We start from the raw sequence: 20,271 nt of genomic DNA on the forward strand, positions 1-20,271 counted from the left end.
AGGATACGGCCTAACTCCCTGTGTAAATAAGGTTTGATGCCCCAAGCCTTTTTGGTAATCTCACAGAACACGGTTGAATAATAACAGATATTAGTTAGTACCAAACACAGGCTTTTGCTTCGTTTTTAATATTGCCCTGTACTACTACTAGAGACTTAACCAAAACTACCACAGCCTTCAGAAGTATTATGAAATGCAAACTTTATCAACAAAACTGGTGTTGTGACACTGACAGCTTTTAATTATGTCTGTACTTACAGCTTTCTCATTTACAAATGTACATGTTGTTAGACAAGGCTACTGTGTTAGTGCTTTGTTAGGAAACACTGCTACATTTCCAAAGAAAAAATCAAGGAAACCAAATGCTCCAGCTAATATCACTTGCTGTAGGTAATACAAGTGATAAATGTAATAATAGACAATTTGTGGGATTTTAGTCTCAAGAGATTCAATTATTCTGGATACCAAAACAAAAATGTGGCAACAATACCAGATTAACCATTAAGGTTATGATTGACATAATACTGATATGAACTGGAGTTTCTCCACCACCTATCAAAATAGTACTATCTGATTTTCTCCTTTAGATTACCAGAACCTTACGGCAAAGCCATTGCTCTTTTATCAAATAATGAACATCATCTATGTAAAGGAAATTATTTTTGTGGATATACCGTATGCACTTCTTGTATAAACAGATGAAAAAATCACTTAATTTATACTGCATGACTGATGGCTTTATAAAACGCAAAAATTATATTGTGGCGCATTTGCATTCACATAGAAGGGATTAACAGACCATTCTGAACAAATTACATAATGGAACGTTACATCATTCCACAACTTGAACTCACACCTGATAAACTATGAGTACAAACAACTGTTCTCCCAGTCAAATGACTACATGGGTACCTAAATGACTTTCTATATTTAAATCCAATGCTTAAAACAGCTGGGTTTAACTTATATATGACAAGTTACAAGATAAAAGAAAATCAAAAAAATATTTTTCAATAAAAGAAAACAGCAAACAAATACTAATTCAATAAAATTATATTCCTATGAAATAATATTAGGATACGATAAGGTCCAAAAGGTACAGTATGCCTTGAGGTAAATTTCAGCCTTTAAATTAGTGTGAATGTTTTTTAAAAAAACAACTTCTATTACTGGTAGCACTTTAAATACTTCTGTTTGAGTTTATTGCTTTTGTTCTGGATCTAAAAGCTGTTTATCTCCTTTGCTAGTTCTGCAGCCAACAAAGCAAAAGATAATCATCTTTCCTCTTCATAAAACAAAATTGAGAAAAAAAAAATTCAATACCGGTGCTCTGCTTTCAAGCCGTGAAAAGGGTTTTACTTCTTGAAATTAAACAAAAGGCTTATGATCTGGGCGAAATCTGTCTTGATAAAGTGCCCAGTGCAGATGCAAACCTGAATTCCCCTTCACAATGGATGAAATGATAAACTTTTATTTCCAACCTCCCCTTTATTTTCTTCATGGATTTGTGTTTACGTTTTCATCAAAGATTAGGCCTTTAATTCCTTTAATAACTGTCATTGTCATGTGTGCTTATTGTTATTCCATTGAGCTGAGTGTTTTTCTGTTATGTAAGATCTAATTCTTTCTATGGGTTTGCTTTATTTACAGAGGGGTAGGACCCTTGATAACAGGCAGGTTTCTGATAGACATGCCTAATCACAAAACATTGATTGAGTGACGGATAGAGCAGCCAAGCAAGGCAGAAAGAGAGATGAAGAGATGATGAGCTGGAGGAACATGCAGGGCTCACTAACGAAATCATGGTTTCACACACAAATGCAGTGGCATTTGTCCAGCTATGGACAGGATATAACTGTGTTATGGGTGCACCTGGTTATTATTGTTTATATTTATTAAATTAAAAGATTCAGAACATCTAATAACTTATCAAATAGTTTTAATGCTCTCTTCTAATATTGTCGTCAATAAGAATAAGAATAAGAATAAGAATTATTATTGTTGTTGTTATTAATAATAATGTCAGCTGTAACAGATAAATTGTTACTTTATGTTTCCTCCATGAGCCTGGGAAAAGATAGCTGCTGTGTAGCAAAAAGGCTGCATTTTCCTGCAAGAGTCACTGAACACTGTTTTCTGCACTGTTGGGCTTTTTTTTATTTGGGGAGATAATAAAAGTATAACTAAGTACGTTCAAGCAAAAGTAATGTTAATGCAAAAGAACTCTAAATCAATTGGAAGCTATGTACAGTACAGTGTAAGCACCACCAATAAGGCCATAAGTGCCTTTTTGTGTTTAATGTTTCTAAGACACGATCACTTTATTGGCCATAAACAATTTCTTGTATTAGGAATTTGTCTTTTCACATACCCCAACTTGCTCTCCATGAGACACACAGACAGGGAGAGAAGCTTGGGGTCAGAGCACAGGGTCGGCCATTTATACTGCACCCCTGGAGTAGTTAAGGTTAAGGGCCTTGCTCAGGGGCCCAACGGAGTAGGATTCCTCTGCCAGCTGTGGGATTGGAACCAGCAACCTTCCAGCCACAGGCACAGATCCTTAGCCACAGAGCCACTGCACCGCCCCCTAAACAAAAAGCACTCACACATAGCACCAGATGAGATTGGAACAGAGAGAGTTGTGATTTGTGAGATTTTGTCTTATCTATCCGAACTATTTGTGACGCCTATTCGAGCTATTTGTGACGCCATTTGTTTCTTCCACGTGTTGTTTTTTCCAGCAAGTGTAGCGCTATGCATTGACCAGTTTGGATAAACAATCACAAAATCTGAAAATGTGAATACAGCCCAAGAGGCCACCAGGGGGTCCCTCAATGTGTAACAGAACATATTTTGATTTAAATATATAAAATATATTTTTATTATCTGCATATTCAAATGAGAGTGAACAAATTCCCTATACAAGCTCTTTCTGCTGTTGCTATGGATTATCCTAATGGAAACCCAGTGAAAAATAATGACCAATCATAATTGAGTACGTAATGTTTTTGAAGCACAGAAAAGAAGAGCGGGATAAGCGATCTCAAAACAGATGTGTGCCAAATCAAGTCATTGTAATAATGCACAATATGTGTAATAATAATAATTTGTATTTCGGTCGGTTTTGAGCCTGTCACAACAACGTCACTAGTGAACAGTAGACATGTCACACTTTCAAGCTAGACACAACTTGAGGTGTTCTTACTAGAAGTTAACAGATTCACGTTTACTGCAATTGGACACATGGTGCTGCTCAGCCAAAAAAAAGTGTGAAAGCGAATATACAGTATAAAAGACTGTTATACATAATCAGCATGAAAACACATTGTTTTCCTTGTGGTTTCTCCTGTTTTTCATTAAATGGGGGTATTGTGAATTCAGCCTGTAGCCCTTCGGATGTGTGTCTGTCCCAGCCACATCAGCAAAAGCCAAAAGGAACATTTCAGAGTTCAAGTTAATGAAAACATACAGTACCTGAGGTCAAACAAAAATAGGCAAATTGATTTATAGAACATTTTTATAAACCTTTACAATCTGCTCAGCCTTACTGATCTCACCACACTCGTTATTTTTATTTCTTACTTAATTTCACACATTTATTTATGCAATTTCTACACAGGTTTCAATCTTTAATTTGTAAGTTATGTTTTGCTCAAATTTGAAAGTAGCAGAGATCATGTTTATCATTATTTATTGTTATTAATGCTCCAATTCATTACTCTCAACGTTAAACCAAACTTCATCTTTGTAAAGTGTGTGCCTTGTGTTCTTTTTTATAAGTTATTCATTATGTGATCTTCAAAGCGGGTTAATAAATGTTTTCTAGTTAGGATCTGATCATAGTAGGGTGCAGTACAGTATGTGCAAATTGTGATCTGCAGGGACCCCTTTCAAAGGTCTTGCCTAGGAACCCAGAAAGAAAGGGCCAGCCATGGGTTTTGCAATACAAACAAATGAGAAACTCCCGAAACTCTTGTAATAGAACACTACCTTTGCTCAGCATCTTTGTGCTTTTTTTTGTTCAAAGATGTTGAGTGGTGGCACTGCCTTCTGTTGAGGTCTTGGCTGCCAGAGGAATACAGAATCCTAACAGACCCTCAGGGTTACCAAAGAAGTTCCAGGACTGACTCAACCTTACTGGTTGTCCAGTTCCCACATACTGTAGCAACAAAGTGGTGGACGATCTGAAATCCTTTTCTCTCATGCAAGTGTTCTGAAAACTATACACAGCATCTGTCAGCCATTTTGCGTAAGTTCTGCACAGAAGAGTTTTTTTAAATACACTCATTTATAAGATAGACAGTAGAATGATAACTAAATTGACACAATACGTATACCAAGCAAATTGTCAATAGATTAATAACAATTGTTAGTTTTAGTGCATTGTAGACACCCTTATCTTGCCTGTTTAATTGAAGCACAAACAAGAGTCATGCAGGTACAGTAAGATAAAACATATATTAATAAAATTAAGGCTTACACAAACCTAAGAGGTAATCTAAGTGTCTAGCAATCAAAATAACACAAAAAACAAAAAATATATACAAATAGTATGTACTGTATATACAGCTTTGAAGTAAAAGTTCTAGGGGTATGTTTTATGTTGTAAAAACAATAAAAGTGCAATTACCATGTAATTCTACCAGGACGTTTAGTTGTATAGATATACATTACAAAAAGCACTATGTGTGCATATATGTGCTATCCACTAAATTATACTTAATTGTTGGTTTGTTACGTATTGAAAATACTATTGTTTTAATTAGTTGTACTTCAAATATATGCAAGAAAGTTATTTTTGAAGATTTTAATGATAATTTAAATTATGCCTTTATCATAAAATAAATATAACCGGCATTGTAAACAGGCTACTGTCTTTTCCCAAAGCATGACACACAAAGTTTTCTTCCTGCTAATTCAACCTACTGGGTAAAGTACCATTTTGACAAAGGAAGAGAACATTCCCATTGGTTTTGATTCTTACCCTAGGGACTCTGTGATCATTAGGAACAGTACAAAAACATGAGGGATCATAAGGTGCAAATAGTCATTAATACCAAATTAAACTTCATCAGTTATTCAGACACTTAATCCTGGTAAAATCTAGGGGGAACACCGCCTGTTGATCTGCGCCTGAAACTTGGTGCAATTCATCACATTATAATACTGTGATTTGGAAGGCTTTGCTCAAATATATTGTTTGAAACAAAAACACACTTCCAGTGCACGTCCAGTGTATATTTCCTCAGGTTTATTATTTCTTGCATTAAAAATGTTAACTTTTATTGTATTATATTTGTAAAACAGAATAAACAATTCTGGAGGACTACAAACAAGAAGGTTTTATAGAACCATACAAACTGGGAAAAGGTCTAAAATTGATTCAGTTAAACCATTGATTAGATCCATTATGTCATACAATATTTGAATAGAATAAAAACCTTCAGACACTACAAGCAAGTCCTAAATACTGTTGTAAAGACAACATACACAGTATAATTTAGCCAGTACCAGACATCGACTATAAGCAGATGCAACATCATTGATCTTTTGTGTGATTTTCAGAACTTTCGAAGCTGTTCTTGAACTAACAATATTAAATATATTTGATATGTACTTGAACTATGAATAAATAATAATTTCTCCTTCTCGGGGATTTCAATACCTGCTACCCACTTTTGAACCTGTGGAAAATCCCATATTCAATAAATTGACAAAGAGATTTGTAGAATATGTCCATGTATTATGTTACATTTTAAACACTAATGAGATATTTGGCATAACTCAGCTCTTTCACATTCTGGAAGTCTAATGGTTATACCTTTGTCTGTCAAAAATAATTCTGGGTTGCCAAATGCTGAGGTGGTTCTTAGACAGGTAATAATTAGGTACCATAAACATCAGAAACCTGACAGCCATACTGAGCTGTCATTTAGTGCAAATTTGAGCTGTCCATTTTGTGTTGGCATGCATAATTAAATCTATTGACATTTTTTTTATATATTTACTGTTCAAGGAATAAGTAGTTTTATTTTTTATTCTTTTATCAACTAATGCAAACTGTTAGCCCCAACATATGAAAGCAAACCTTTCAGATCTTCCATTCATCTGCAGCAGCATTTCTCCAGCTATGCTGAGCAGCATAGTCATAAAAGTGTCTTGGACATACCCACCTTTCTGCAGTAAATGTACAATATGTATGTTTTGATGGTTAATAAGAGACAAAATGATTCATCACTGTATACTTCTGCATTGTATAATGCCATGCTTATACTTTTCTAGCTCATCCATATGGATGGATGACTGTACTTAATTGAAGCCTTTTATGGAAGCCTTTGTTACAGCTGCTATTCTGCACTTTTAGATAGTGATTACTGTGTAATCTCCTAAAAAAAGGGATCTCCTTTTCGTGTGATACAGTATATTGTTGAGTTATTCTGAACAAAGAATCTAGTTTAAGCTTTATATTTGCCAGTGATTTAAGAAGGTGTAGCAAGAGAGGTGATGTGTATTCACTTTTCTTTTATGGAGACTCTTGGCAAAACAAAATGATGTACTGTAAGGCTATCGTAGCTACTAAAGACCTTGACATATCACTTTCTGAGAGTCTTGGATGGAGATAGAAGATCTAGCATATACTAATTTTGGCAGTTGTAGGAAATTCTGCCTACATTACATACAGTTCAGGTTTACAGCCCACAGAACCACAGAGCCTCTTCTGATCCAAGTACAGTTATTCTACTTGGTACTGTATATCTGGAGACAGCTCATCAGTCTCCAAAGTTCTTTACTTCTTCTTTACTTCTTTACAAAACTCTTGTCTGCTGCACTGAGACACTGTACAGTATATTGATCTACAGAAAAATGCACATAGTTACACAGTGCTAACATGATAAAATTCTAACGATCTGACATAAAACACATGAGGGAATTAATTTTCAAAGAATACATTAATCATTCATGGATTGGCTTGGCCTGCATTAAACTTTAATGAACAGGAATCATAGTTTTTCCTTTCTCAATTACTGTAAGTGCAGTATTAAATGGAATGGGTCATGAAATAATGTATCCAATTATAACAACAAATGTACTTAGGCAATTTAAATGATTCATTGGGTTCCTTTTTAATTAAGAGTGAGATAAACAAAATACAGTAGTATTAAGACAGCAGGGTTTTTAATACAAGCACTTTTTGGTTTGTTAATGACAAAATAATTTAAACAGCATAAAGGATCATACATGTATAAACTGGCAAGAATTAATTAGTTTTATAATTTTAATGAATAAATTACAAAAATAACAAATTTAAATGTACCTTAAATTTATTAATCCTAAAAAATATTCCAAATCTTTTTAAAGTAAAATTCTTATTCATTTGCACTTTCCTAATCAAACTTAATAATAACATACATGCATTTAAAAATGTTAGAATAAGACTGTCATGTTGAATGTAGATAATAATAATAAATAATAAACTTTATTTTATATAGCACCTTTAAAGCTGGCTTCTCAAAGCGCTTTACAGAATGACAACAACAATAAATAAAAATAATACACAAGATAAAACACAAATTACAATACACAGAGGAGACCGTGGATGGTGGTACTAAGTATAGTAGGAGCAGAGGGGTGAAGAATGGAACCAGTTAAGTAAAGGCTCTTCTAAAGAAGAAGGTTTTGATTCTGGGTTTGAAGGAGTTTAGAGAAGGTGACTCTCTGATATCTTTTGGGAGAGAGTTCCAGAGTTTGGGGGCATAACAGGAGAAGGCCCAGAATGTAGATGGGCTTGGGGGACAGTTAGGAGACCAGAAATAGAAGAATGAAGGTTGCAAGGTGGGGAGTAGGGCATTAATGGTTTAGACAGCTACTGAGGTGCCAAGCCATGCAGAGCCTTATAGGTGAGCATGAGGATTTTAAAGTCCACATGGAATTTGACAGAAAGCCAGAGCAAGGACTCCAGGATAGGAGTAATGTGAAAACTTGCACTGGACCTGGTCAGGACTCTGGCTGCTGAATTTTGGACATACTGCAGTTTGTTCAATGTAGATTTAGATACCCCAGTGAGTAGAGCATTACAGTAGTCAATTCAGGAAAACAAATGTGTTGATCAGCTTTTCAGCCACAGTTGGTGATAACATAGAGTGCAGTCTAGCAATATTTCTGAGGTGAAAAAAAGATGTTTTGACAATATGCTGTACATGTGGGTCAAATGTTAAGCCAGAATCAAATATCACCCCAAGGTATTTCAATTTAGATTGAAGCTCAAGTACAGAACCATCTACAGACAGGGTTACAGGACTGGCTTTACAAAGTTGATGGGGGGTGCCAATAAGCATGACTTCAGTCTTCTCAAGTTAAGATGAAGGAAATTTTGAGTCATCCAAGTCATCGCCGCTCCGTCCGTGGTCTGAGGGCTTAGGTTTCTATACGGCACTCCAGACCTCTTTGCACTGCTGAGCCTGGGCTAACTCCCCATTCCATCGCTTTGCATAGGGTATTTTTCCGCTCTCCTGCATTCCACGGTTAGTCCCTTCCGACATCTGTGACAACATCAGTGTCAGGTTTGGTATGGATGTATATTTGAGTATCATCAGCATAGAAATTATAGCGGAACCCATATGATCTTAAAAGCTGACCAAGTGGAAACATGTAAATGCTGAAGAGCAAGGGGCCCAGTATTGAGCCCTGAGGAACACTGGACTCAACAAGACCAATTTCAGACCTATACCCATTAAGAGAGAGAAAGTGACAGCGATCAGTGAGGTAAGACTTGAACCATTTGAGAGCAGCGTCAGAAACTCCAAACACAGTCTCAAGACAAGAGAGTAGGATGTCATGGTCAACAGTGTCAGAAGCAGCACTGAGATCAAGAAGGATGAGTAAAGAAAGAGAACCAGAATCAGTTTAGAAGATCATTAGCAACTTTTACCAGGGCAGTTTCTGTGCTGTGACGTTGACAGAAACCAGATTGGTAGGGTTCAAAAAGGTTGTTTGCCATGAGGTGGTTATGTAACTGAAATGTGACAGCGCATTCTAGAATTTTTGAAAGAAAGGGTAAGTTGGAGATGGGGCGAAAATTGTTTAGATTGTCGAGAGCCATGTTAATCTTTTTTGGCACGAGGGTAATGGCAGCAGTTTTGAGGACCGTTGGTACAATGCCTGTGCTCAATGATTCATTTATAATATAGAGGACAATGGGACAGAGAGAAGAGAAACAGAACTGAAATAAAGTGGTGGGAATGGGATCTAAAACAGATGTGGTGGGTTTCATGTGTGTAACTAGTTTGTTGAAGGATGCCGAGTCAAGGAGAAGTTGGAAAGAAGGGAACCAGAAAAGTTGGATAAAGAGGGAAAAGGTATGGAAATGGTATGCGTAGTGGAGAGAATGTGATGCCGGATGCTGTAACACCTCTACTCTTTTCGAGAAATGCCCTGGGATTTCAAGAAAGGACCTCGGTTTTACATCTTATCCGAAGGACAGCGCCTTTTTACAGTGTAGTGTCCCTGTCACTATACTGTGGCATTAGGACCCACATGGACCACAGGGTGGGCGTCCCCTGCTGGCCCCACTAACACCTCTTTCAGCCGCCACCTTAGTTTTTCCCAGCAGGTCTCCTATCCAGGTACTGATCAGGCTCACACCTGCTTAGCTTCAGTGGGCTCCCAGTTGGGAGTTGCAGGGTGATATGGCTGCAACTCACAAACATTAAATATCAGTCAATCAAAGTTTATTTATCAAATGCACAACAATACAGCATGCAGCAGCAACTGCTGGCAATGAAATGTCTTTTCTACGAACTCACCGGAGGGGATATAAATAAAAAAAATAAAGTTACAAAATACAGTTACATAATAATAGTGCAATAGAAATTGAATAAGATAAACTCAGACAAAACTCAATGTAAATAGAGCTGCTACAGTATGTGTCTAGGGTGTATGCAATACATTATGTCCAAGTAGTTCAGTATGCTGAATAAAATTTAAACTGTATGTTCATGTAGCCATTACGGTGATTTGCTGAAGGAACTGCAGCTTGGCTATTTAGCAGTCTTATTGCTTGGAGGTAGAAGCTGTTCCATAATCTGTTGGACTTTGACTGAATGTTTCGATACCGTTTAGCGGATGGTAGGAGAGAAAATAGTTTATGACTGGGATGACTGGGGTCTCTGAGAATGGACCTGGCCTTCCTAAGACATCTAACTCAGTAGATATCCTGGATGTTTGGTAGCTCACAGCCAGTAATGAACTGCCCTGACTTCACCACCCTCTTCAGTACTTTGCAATCCCGGGCGGAGCAGTTCCCATACCAGCCATTGATGTATCCAGTCAGGATGCTCTCAATAGTGCACCTGTAGAAGCTGGCCTGGATATGTGACGGCATGCCGAACTTCTTTAGCCTGCGGAGAATGAATAGGCGCTACCGTGCTGTTTTGACCATGATGTTGGCATGGTGTGTCCAGGTTAAGTCCTCTGTGATGTTAACTCCCAGGAACTTAAAACTGTTAAATACAGTTGAGTTGATATGTTTTGATTAAAAGTGGTTACACCAACAACCTTTTCTCACAACTGGCATGGTACACTACAGTTTTTAATACTGTTGGCATTTTTAAGATCATGCAGGACGACTCACTTAATTCCCTCTTAACACACAGTAACATTTTTATAGCACATTTACCTTCTGAAGAGAACCTTTTGTTCATTCAATAATAAATACCCAACAAGCAATCAAAGGCAACTAAAGGGTTTTTTAACCTTTTTTTTGCTGTGTGCTTTAAATTGCCTCTTTCTCTCTGCTCCACTGCTCTCCCTCCTAGCCTATACAAATGAACTTCCAATTGGAGGGGCAGTTAAGGTTGAAGCCAAAAATCAATACTTCACTGTTATATTTCTGGTCTATTAAATATCAAAATCTTTGCATCTAAGTTGTCTTTCTCCAGGTCATCTTTATACCTGTTGTGAACAAAATGCATAAATTGCATAAATGCATATATTTGTTCATTAAAAATAAAACCAGGAAGGCCAACATGATTTCACCTAATATTTAATAGATAACTGGATATCACAAATTATGTTTTGTTGTGCAATGTAACAGGGATCTGGAGGAATAATTGAACATTGTTTAAATGATTTTAATAGATGTTATATTGCAATTTAATTTGCTGGTTAAGAAAAGGCCACAGCAAGAGGATGTCTATATATTTATCTACTGTATATAGATCAGTGGACATCCTAAAGAACATAAAAAAGAAAACATAATTATGACACTATAAAACAGTGGTTATTCAAAATAGGAAAAATGCACATGATATGTAGTAATTATGTGTGGAATCTCTCTTTTGTTTAGTTTGCATACTTTAAAATAAAAAACTTTAGTTGATTTAAACTTTTTTTTCATTTGTCTATTACCTGTTTTAAGGAAAACAGCTCAACAGAGAAATGACGGTAACTTGGGCACAAGTTGTTATTAAAATGGTTGTAAGGGGAAATATTGTGTTGTGATTAATTGGTAACTAGAGAATATGACTTTGAGAAGATTTGTCTTGGGAATCCTGCTGTGCTCCTTTTCTTTCTTTCTCAGTGCGGTGGAGCTGACCTTTGACTTTTGTCTGTGATGATAAAGCTATTTAAAGAAATGAAATGATTATAATGGATTATTTTATTAATATTAACAATTTACACTAAAAAGTCAGTAATTAACGTAACAGTGTGGACTAATGCAATACTTGCAAATATGCATTTAGTATAATCTTTGCAAGAATTCATATTATAATATTCCGTCTTAATATTGTAGGAATAATGTCCGAAATGTATCAGATAATTTTATCTCTGTGACATGAAATATCTTATGATTGAAAAACAAAGATTTATTTTATATTTTTACATGATTAAGAAAATAAGAAAGGCTATAACTAAGACGAGGTAATTTGGCACTCTTCATTTAGTTGTCAATAACATCCTTATCTGAAAAAATAATTTAGCCATTTTTTTAATTATATGAGCAAAGAAATGTATTTTAATAGTATGGGTGGGAAGCTTGTTTCAGACACCCACAACCATATGTGTTAAGTTCCTCCAGTTTCCAGTCCTGAACACACATGCTCATAATGTGTAATTACTCATGTGTTCATGGGTCCTCTTTAATTTGTGGTCAAACACACATAACCAGATATAGTACAACATTGGTTCTTACAACAAACCAAAAACCATGGACTGTAAAGGCATTATTTTAAGCCAAATTGACAGATTTACCCTTTTTGTGTTTTTAATGTTATACATTTCTTGTTACTTTTATGTATCTATCACTGATTTATCTTTTTTACATACCAGGAATTTGTAGTCACAACCAGAGATGGCAAACTGATACCAATTGAAAATTGATAGAAATTACCATAGTCTTCCGTCCTTTCAAGCTTCTGTAATTTCATTTCATTTCCCAATTACTGTACCTGACCATGATGCCTCTCTCAGCCAGTGTATTTTGCATTTCTAACCTCGTTCCAACTTGCCCTGTCATGCCTTTTCTCCCCAATAGTGCACTATGCTGGATATACTTTGAAGTTCCTACTGTATTTAGAAACTTTTCCTTCTTCTTTTTCTGCTGCAAAAATCTCAGAAACAACTGACATCATCATTTTGATTGATTTAAAAGCAAGTTTGAGTTTCTGGTAGTGCTGCATGAAAATATTTTTCAATGTGTCATTTGAATTTGGAGGAAAGATGGGTTTAGAAATGAAAAAAAAATAAGCTTTTGCAGCATCATTATCTTGAAATAATTTAATTACGCTATGTCTCATTTGTAGAAAGTGCACAAAGGTTAACAAGGAAATTAAGGTTAGTTTATAGTAGTTTGTACAATCAATTAAAAGTCAATTTTTTTAGGGGAAAAAAGTGTATTTTATACATTTATAACTTGTGAGTTTGGCTTGATTCTTGTTTATTTTTGTTTTAATGTTTGCAAGCAGTAACAAAGAAGAAATCTGTTGTGTGTAATCCAATCTCCTTTGAATAAATAAAATATGGGATTGAAGCTGCCATTTTGTATAAAGTGATATAATTATGCTTGTTTGTTGACAGATGGACCATAAATAGTTATTGTACTGATAATTGGAACACAGTACAACAAAGCCAGGTTATCATCATTCCCAGAGGTTTACTGATTCTGGCAAGAACTCATTATAAAAAGTAATGAAGAGATTTCTGTATGAAATAATTCAGAGCAAACCTAGGATCCTTGTATTTGCAAACACTACTTTTTACAATGAAAATGTTTTGCAATATCACTATTCAGATTTTAAAATATATATAATGTTTCATTTTTGAATTCATTTTTGAATTTCCCTTCGATCACTCCAGAGAAATCTAACCTTTCTACTTATTAAGACAGCGGCCAGTCAGGACATGCTACAGCTAATTATCATGGCTTTGACTATACTGTATGTTAACACTGAAAATGATCCTACTAACACAACATAATTTAGTTTTTTTCCCTTTTCTTTAGTAGCTATATATATATTCTGATTATATGTATATATTAATTTATTAATAAATATTATTCTAATTCTAAATAATATTAGTAAGCTAATGGGTTAAATTGTATTGTCAGAAGAATGATTGCAGTTTTTGGTTTTATGTTCATTTTTATTTTACTTGGAGAGATAATCAAAACGGAAATCCTTCATCTATTGTTACAACTGGTTTGACAGTAAACATAACTGATTTACAACTGGTGACATCCCCAGATTTCAGTGTCAGAGAGTCAACAGATAAAATTATTGTAGATTTGATGCATATAATTCACTGTAAATTCTTTCCAAATTCTTAAATGGATGGTCTTCTCAAAAATAGATGGGATGGAATGGAGAAGTATTGCGTATGTGAACATGTTAAAAAAGGAGGTCTGTGGAATGCAGGTTTGGTTTTTGTATTGCAAATGTTTAAGATTGTGAATATACTGATGATGCACGTCTGATAAAGTACGATTATGCAGCTCGACGGGCCCCCTGCTGGTGACAATGCAGATAATAACCTGAGTGCTGGAAAAACGAGTCAACTCAAATTCAGCGTAAATTCCCTAGATCACACCTTACAGTTAATCAAAACTCTAAGGCATTATGTGTGGGCTTCAAAATGTTTGACGTTAATATTTGGCTGCGGGCCGCCTGCTTCGTCATGTGAGATTTTGCCCTTGTTACAGATGTTACTTCAGAGAAAATTAAACAATTGAATCGCAGACAAGAACTTTGTAAAGAATACAAGTAACGTGAGTATTTATTTTAATTATAGCAAAGGGGGTTGCAAACATTAACGATTCATTAATCATTCTATAATTTTCAAATACCTTTTAACAACTTTACTGTATTTTCCACACACAAAAAAAAAAAAATACGGAGAGAATCATGCTTTCCAGAGTTAAAACACCTGTTTGTTAAATTTGCACGCATACGTTTGGCACCCATGTGTTCATAAATCAGTGCTCGTCTTCGTTATACAGCAGATCTGTTTCTGATTTAACTTCACATTCACAGCAACACTGTAGTAGTAGATTTTAAGTTGGAGGTTTAAAGAAAGCACGTTATTACAGGCGAAACGTTTTAGGAATAAAGATAAAGTGTGATAACACACATTTCCACAGTTGGTGTCATGAGAATGATTTTGGACTAGATGCTAGTTGTGATTCCCATCTAGTCCTCCAGGGCAATATTTTAGTTTAAGTGTTTATGGTTTTATTTTTTTTAACTAAGGAGAATAATTAAACTTTAAAGGACAGCAGACAAAATAAGAATGCAAAACACGATCTTTTTTTTTTTTGCTTTTGCTTTTGCTTAAAAGGGTACAAAATATTGTTATCACCATAATCTGCTTTTGACGTATTCTGCTATAACAAATACAGGTATTATGAAATGTATTATCTTGATTTTTCTGTAATCATATCGCAGGTTTGCGAAATAAAAAAATCTTTAATTAACACAATGGATTATTTTACCATTTGGGTGACTCGAAACTGTAAAGCAATACCTGCCAATAGACGGGATTTTGCGATTCACGTAGGCAATGGAAGAGTGTTGTATCAAATAAAAACACCTTTACTACCTTGTAGTGTGTGATGAGTAATATTAAGCCATTTGGATGTTAACTAGAAGTTAAAGACCGGGTAAAATATATTTTTTTTATTTGCAGAGAGGACCTGAAGGGGAGTGTCCTAAAGTTTTTCAGTTAATCCCAACTCAATTGGGATCTTTAGAAATTCATTTAGGATACCGCCTTTAGGAGAAGGAACATTAAGACAGAAGGGCGAAGACGGAAAGGTGATTATATTTCTCAGTGGGAACAGCAGATGTGCACACCCTTCTCAACGTCAGTCTTTCCTCCTGCATTTGGTGGACTGGTAGGCTACCACTTTGGACTTTAAGACAAGTAGTCCCCAGGCACCACACCGCGATGGAAGGAAGCAGCAGACCATTACCTCAGTCTGGTTTGCCAGGGCATCCCCCGTCCTCGATTTCGGTCGGTGGACTGCAGGTGTCCGCTTCTCTTCTGCGACCCCCACCTCTGTTTCTCCGTGCTGCTGCCGCGGCAGCCTGCAACCCCTCTCTGGACAGGGGCTATCCCCGGACCCCAAAGTGTGCCCGATGCAGAAACCACGGAGTCGTATCTGCCTTGAAGGGACACAAGCGCTTTTGTCGCTGGAGGGATTGCGTGTGTGCCAAGTGCACCCTCATTGCTGAAAGGCAGAGGGTCATGGCTGCACAGGTAGCTCTGCGGAGGCAGCAGGCACAAGAGGAGAGCGAGGCCCGAGAGCTGCAGTTTATGTACACTGGGGCTGGAACAAGCGAGCCGGGTCTCGGCGTGATGGCATCCGTGGGGGCCCCGGGTGGGACAGGACAACTAAGCACCCCATCTGCAAGAACTCCCGGTTATGAGGCGTTTGGTATTGAGGATCATAAAGACGGTAATTTTATTATATGCGTACTACTTTATATTTATTTGTTTTGCAGATGTGATGTTACGCTGTTGCCTTTCTACGCACATTGTACTGTAACGCAACGGGGGCTCAGGCGGGCGCCCTTGCCGCATTAGGTCGGCCCCTGCACCGTCCGGGGCTCGAACCCGGGACTTCCGCGTCTCTCTGCAACGACCTAGCCCCGTGAGCCAAAGAGAGATCTCTCTACAGCCCAGTAGCTGTGGTCCTGCTATCACAGGGAAGGGCGGTGACGTCACCCGCTCTGGTACGCCGGCTCTTACACAGCGCCTGTCGGCCGTAAGCGTTACACTCTCCCCCGCTTAAATCGCCGTCCCCGGCGAAGGGCTATCCCGCCCCGCTTCTGACACCAATGTAACGCAACGGGGGCTCCGGCGGGCGCCCTTGCCGCATTAGGTCGGCCCCTGCACCGTCCGGGGCTCGAACCCGGGACTTCCGCGTCTCTCTGCAGCGACCTAGCCCCGTGAGCCAAAGAGAGATCTCTCCACAGCCCAGTAGCTGTGGTCCTGCTATCACAGGGAAGGGCGGTGACGTCACCCGCTCTGGTACGCCGGCTCTTACACAGCGCCTGTCGGCCGTAAGCGTTACACTCTCCCCCGCTTAAATCGCCGTCCCCGGCGAAGGGCTATCCCGCCCCGCTTCTGACACCAATGTAACGCAACGGGGGCTCAGGCGGGCGCCCTTGCCGCATTAGGTCGGCCCCTGCACCGTCCGGGGCTCGAACCCGGGACTTCCGCGTCTCTCTGCAACGACCTAGCCCCGTGAGCCAAAGAGAGATCTCTCTACAGCCCAGTAGCTGTGGTCCTGCTATCACAGGGAAGGGCGGTGACGTCACCCGCTCTGGTACGCCGGCTCTTACACAGCGCCTGTCGGCCGTAAGCGTTACACTCTCCCCCGCTTAAATCGCCGTCCCCGGCGAAGGGCTATCCCATCCCGCTTCTGACACCAATGTAACGCAACGGGGGCTCAGGCGGGCGCCCTCGCCGCATTAGGTCGGCCCCTGCACCGTCCGGGGCTCGAACCCGGGACTTCCGCGTCTCTCTGCAGCGACCTAGCCCCGTGAGCTAAAGAGAGATCTCTCTTTGGCTCACGGGGCTAGGTCGCTGCAGAGAGACGCGGAAGTCCCGGGTTCGAGCCCCGGACGGTGCAGGGGCCGACCTGATGCGGCAAGGGCGCCCGCCCGAGCCCCCGTTGCGTTACATTGGTGTCAGAAGCGGGACGGGATAGCCCTTCGCCGGGGACGGCGATTTAAGCGGGGGAGAGTGTAACGCTTACGGCCGACAGGCGCTGTGTAAGAGCCGGCGTACCAGAGCGGGTGACGTCACCGCCCTTCCCTGTGATAGCAGGACCACAGCTACTGGGCTGTAGAGAGATCTCTCTTTAGCTCACGGGGCTAGGTCGCTGCAGAGAGACGCGGAAGTCCCGGGTTCGAGCCCCGGACGGTGCAGGGGCCGACCTAATGCGGCGAGGGCGCCCGCCTGAGCCCCCGTTGCGTTACAGTACGAAAGTGCTCATTTTAAGTGTAAATATGTCAAAGTGGTTTCTCATTTTATTAATAGATTTTACAAGTCAATGTATAAGGTTAATATGCATTTAAGGACACTGACCGTTTGTAAACTTTATTCAAATTAAAAATAACCTTAAATTCTGTATATAGGATTGATGTCAAACGTGAATTTCAAACTTTGGTAACGGAATATTCACCGTGCAGACAAACATTATTGACATAATTACATGTTAAAAGTCAATATTTATAAAACTATAAATACGTTCAAATAAAACCTTAACATTTGTATCAGTTTCTACTGGTTTCGAAAGTTAATTTACTTTCAGATGTTTTATTGCAATACTAATGTAAAGTGAATGACATGGTGGGTGAATCAGTAGATTGCAAAGTGTAGAATTAAACACGGTAACAGAATGAATGTAAGTGACATCAATTCCAGCCTAAATTGTAGGAAAGGGAAAATGTTTCTGTTTAGGCCTCTGCACTTTAACGTTTACCTAACCAGGAGGGGGACAGAAATGGCTAAATCAAGAGACTCCGTGAGACTGCAAGCCCCTTTTAAATTTCACATTTTACTGGTTAATACTGTCCATCAGGACATGAAAATTGTACGAAACAAAACGCAACAGAGTAGTTTCTTGGAAACAAATTAATTTGAGTAAATTGATAGTACCCTGAAATGTAATTTATTTTGTGACATTGCTTTAATCAGCACTTTCTTCTTGTTTCTCGTTATTTCAGAAGACAAGATATCCACATATAATGTATACAACGGATTTCTGGCACGTCCTTTGTTTGCACCCCATTCTGCGCAGTTGGTTTCCTCTACTTTGAGAAAGAACTCTGCTAACCCAAACCTTCGAGAAAACTCTCATTCCTCTTTGGAAAAATCAGAAAAAGACAAGGGCGTTCAATCACCTGGCTCCGATCAACTTTCTGAACACGCTGAAAGCCCAAGATCGCTGTCCTCGTCAGACCTGGAATCGGGCAGCGAGTCCGAGAGACATAAGGACTTCTCTTCGCCCGAGCCGAGTGCTCCCGCATCCTCATCTAGACACAGGGACCCCACCGATATCATGATGAAAATCTTCCCTCACCACAAGCGGGACACCCTGGAAGCTGTGGTGAAGACCTGCAAAGGCGACATAGTTAAGGCAATCGAGCTAGTTTTAAATTCAAAAGAGGATAAACCCCTCTCAGGGGATAGCGATATCCCAACTCCCGAGTCTTCAACTTTCCATAGACCCTCCGGTTTTGGAATTACTGGAGGGGGATTCGGACAACTGAGCTCCAAGTCCGCGTTCTCTCCTTTGCAAACAACTCCATCCAGCGCAGGTGACAGTATATATGGTTTGAACCCCCGACTCGGAATCAGTCCGTTGAGGCTAGCATATTCTTCTTCTGGGGGAGCAATAACTAGTTTTATGTCTCCTTATGTGACACCCGGATTGATGCCTGCATTTCCACTTCGGCCACCTATGGACTATTCGTTTCCAGGAATGATAAGAGATTTTTCCTACCTCCAGAACAAGGAGCCTTTGTGTAATAGTGGACTGTATTCTAGGCTAAGTCATGAAAAGCCATAAAGTGCCAACATTAAAACTGTCTCCTCAGAACGTAGCAGACCTAACCCTTTGATTCATGTTATTCGTTTTATTTAGCGTTTTGCATTGTCCATTTTAAATGGTTCACAACCTTGAAGTTTTACGACACCTAAAAACTCCTTTAAGAATACACTTTTCCGTAACAACGTCCTACGTTAAAGATGTACTCTATAAGCAAAGCATTTCAGTTAAACCGTAATCTATTTCGCACGAATATAAGCATAGTAATTTTACTGAACAGTAACTTTGTTGAAGTCAGCGCAAACCATCGGAAAAAACATGGAGTCTCTGTTATTTAAATCTGCACTGGTTCAGGGTGTATTTTAAAATTATGTGTTTTCCTACGTTATATTGTTAAATCTATAATACCTTAATAAAGTTACATTTCAAAATCATTTCTTGTTAGTCTATTTCATACTGTTTCTGTTTGAAAACGTTTTTTTTTTTATTTGGAAGTTTTTATTAAAAATAAAGCAAATATGATGAAATATAAATTGTAATTTATTTTTTTAAATAACTGTTCTAAGATCCTCAATAAATGTGTTGGTTGCCTTATGTGTACGTACTACAAATTAAACAAATATTAGTAGTCTTTTTAAAAAAGTAATTCTGTAGATTTGAATTGGTGTGTACCTCGACTAAAGGGAAAGTATACTTGTTTTTCCACGACATTGAACAGGTGTTTAAACAGTTTTTATAAGTCTAAAAGGAAGGATGTACTGTACCACATGAAAGGAGGAACAAATATTAGACAAACTTGATATTTTTTTCAGTGTTTATATGAAATGTAACTACTACTTTTTCTAAGCATATGTAATTTTAATAAAGGTATTCAGTTATTTTAAAATAAATTTGAAAAGCATCTTGTTTTCCGTTTGATAAAACTGACAATTCACTGTATCTCTTACATCACTACTATATTTAACAGAATACAGTATATGTATCATTGAATATACTATAGGGAGATTAATGTATTATTGCTGTTTCACAATATACTGTATATTTCACAACAGAACAATATATATCTTAGTATTATTATATATTACAGCAAGATTGGGTGAAATTTGCATAAACATATTGTCGTGTTGAAAAGTATTATGTATGAATATATAACAAGTTAAAATTTGTAATGTAAATACAGGCCTACTGAAGCTTAAAGGAATGTATATACTGTAATAAGT

General features: G+C 38.1%; 1 protein-coding gene across 1 annotated transcript; it reads left to right on the top strand.

Annotated features, from left to right (window-relative positions):
* The first annotated feature begins 15,183 nt into the window (after positions 1 to 15,183).
* On the top strand, positions 15,184 to 19,508 carry LOC102688647 (doublesex- and mab-3-related transcription factor A1). Its single transcript, XM_006630003.3, has 2 exons — positions 15,184 to 15,949; positions 18,228 to 19,508. The coding sequence occupies exons 1-2, from the start codon at positions 15,439 to 15,441 to the stop codon at positions 19,070 to 19,072; spliced, it is 1,356 nt and encodes a 451-aa protein (XP_006630066.2). The 5' UTR covers positions 15,184 to 15,438; the 3' UTR covers positions 19,073 to 19,508.
* The last annotated feature ends 763 nt before the right edge of the window (positions 19,509 to 20,271 follow it).

Source organism: Lepisosteus oculatus, chromosome 1 (genome assembly GCF_040954835.1).
Source record: "Lepisosteus oculatus isolate fLepOcu1 chromosome 1, fLepOcu1.hap2, whole genome shotgun sequence".
Classification (NCBI taxonomy): domain Eukaryota; kingdom Metazoa; phylum Chordata; class Actinopteri; order Semionotiformes; family Lepisosteidae; genus Lepisosteus; species Lepisosteus oculatus.

What these genes read in the sequence shown, in the direction of transcription:
- LOC102688647 (XM_006630003.3), top strand. Translation starts at nt 15,439, where the DNA reads ATGGAAGGAAGCAGCAGACCATTACCTCAGTCTGGTTTGCCAGGGCAT. An exon ending in TATTGAGGATCATAAAGACG is followed by an intron (nt 15,950 to 18,227) that starts GTAATTTTATTA and finishes TCGTTATTTCAG; the next exon opens with AAGACAAGATATCCACATAT.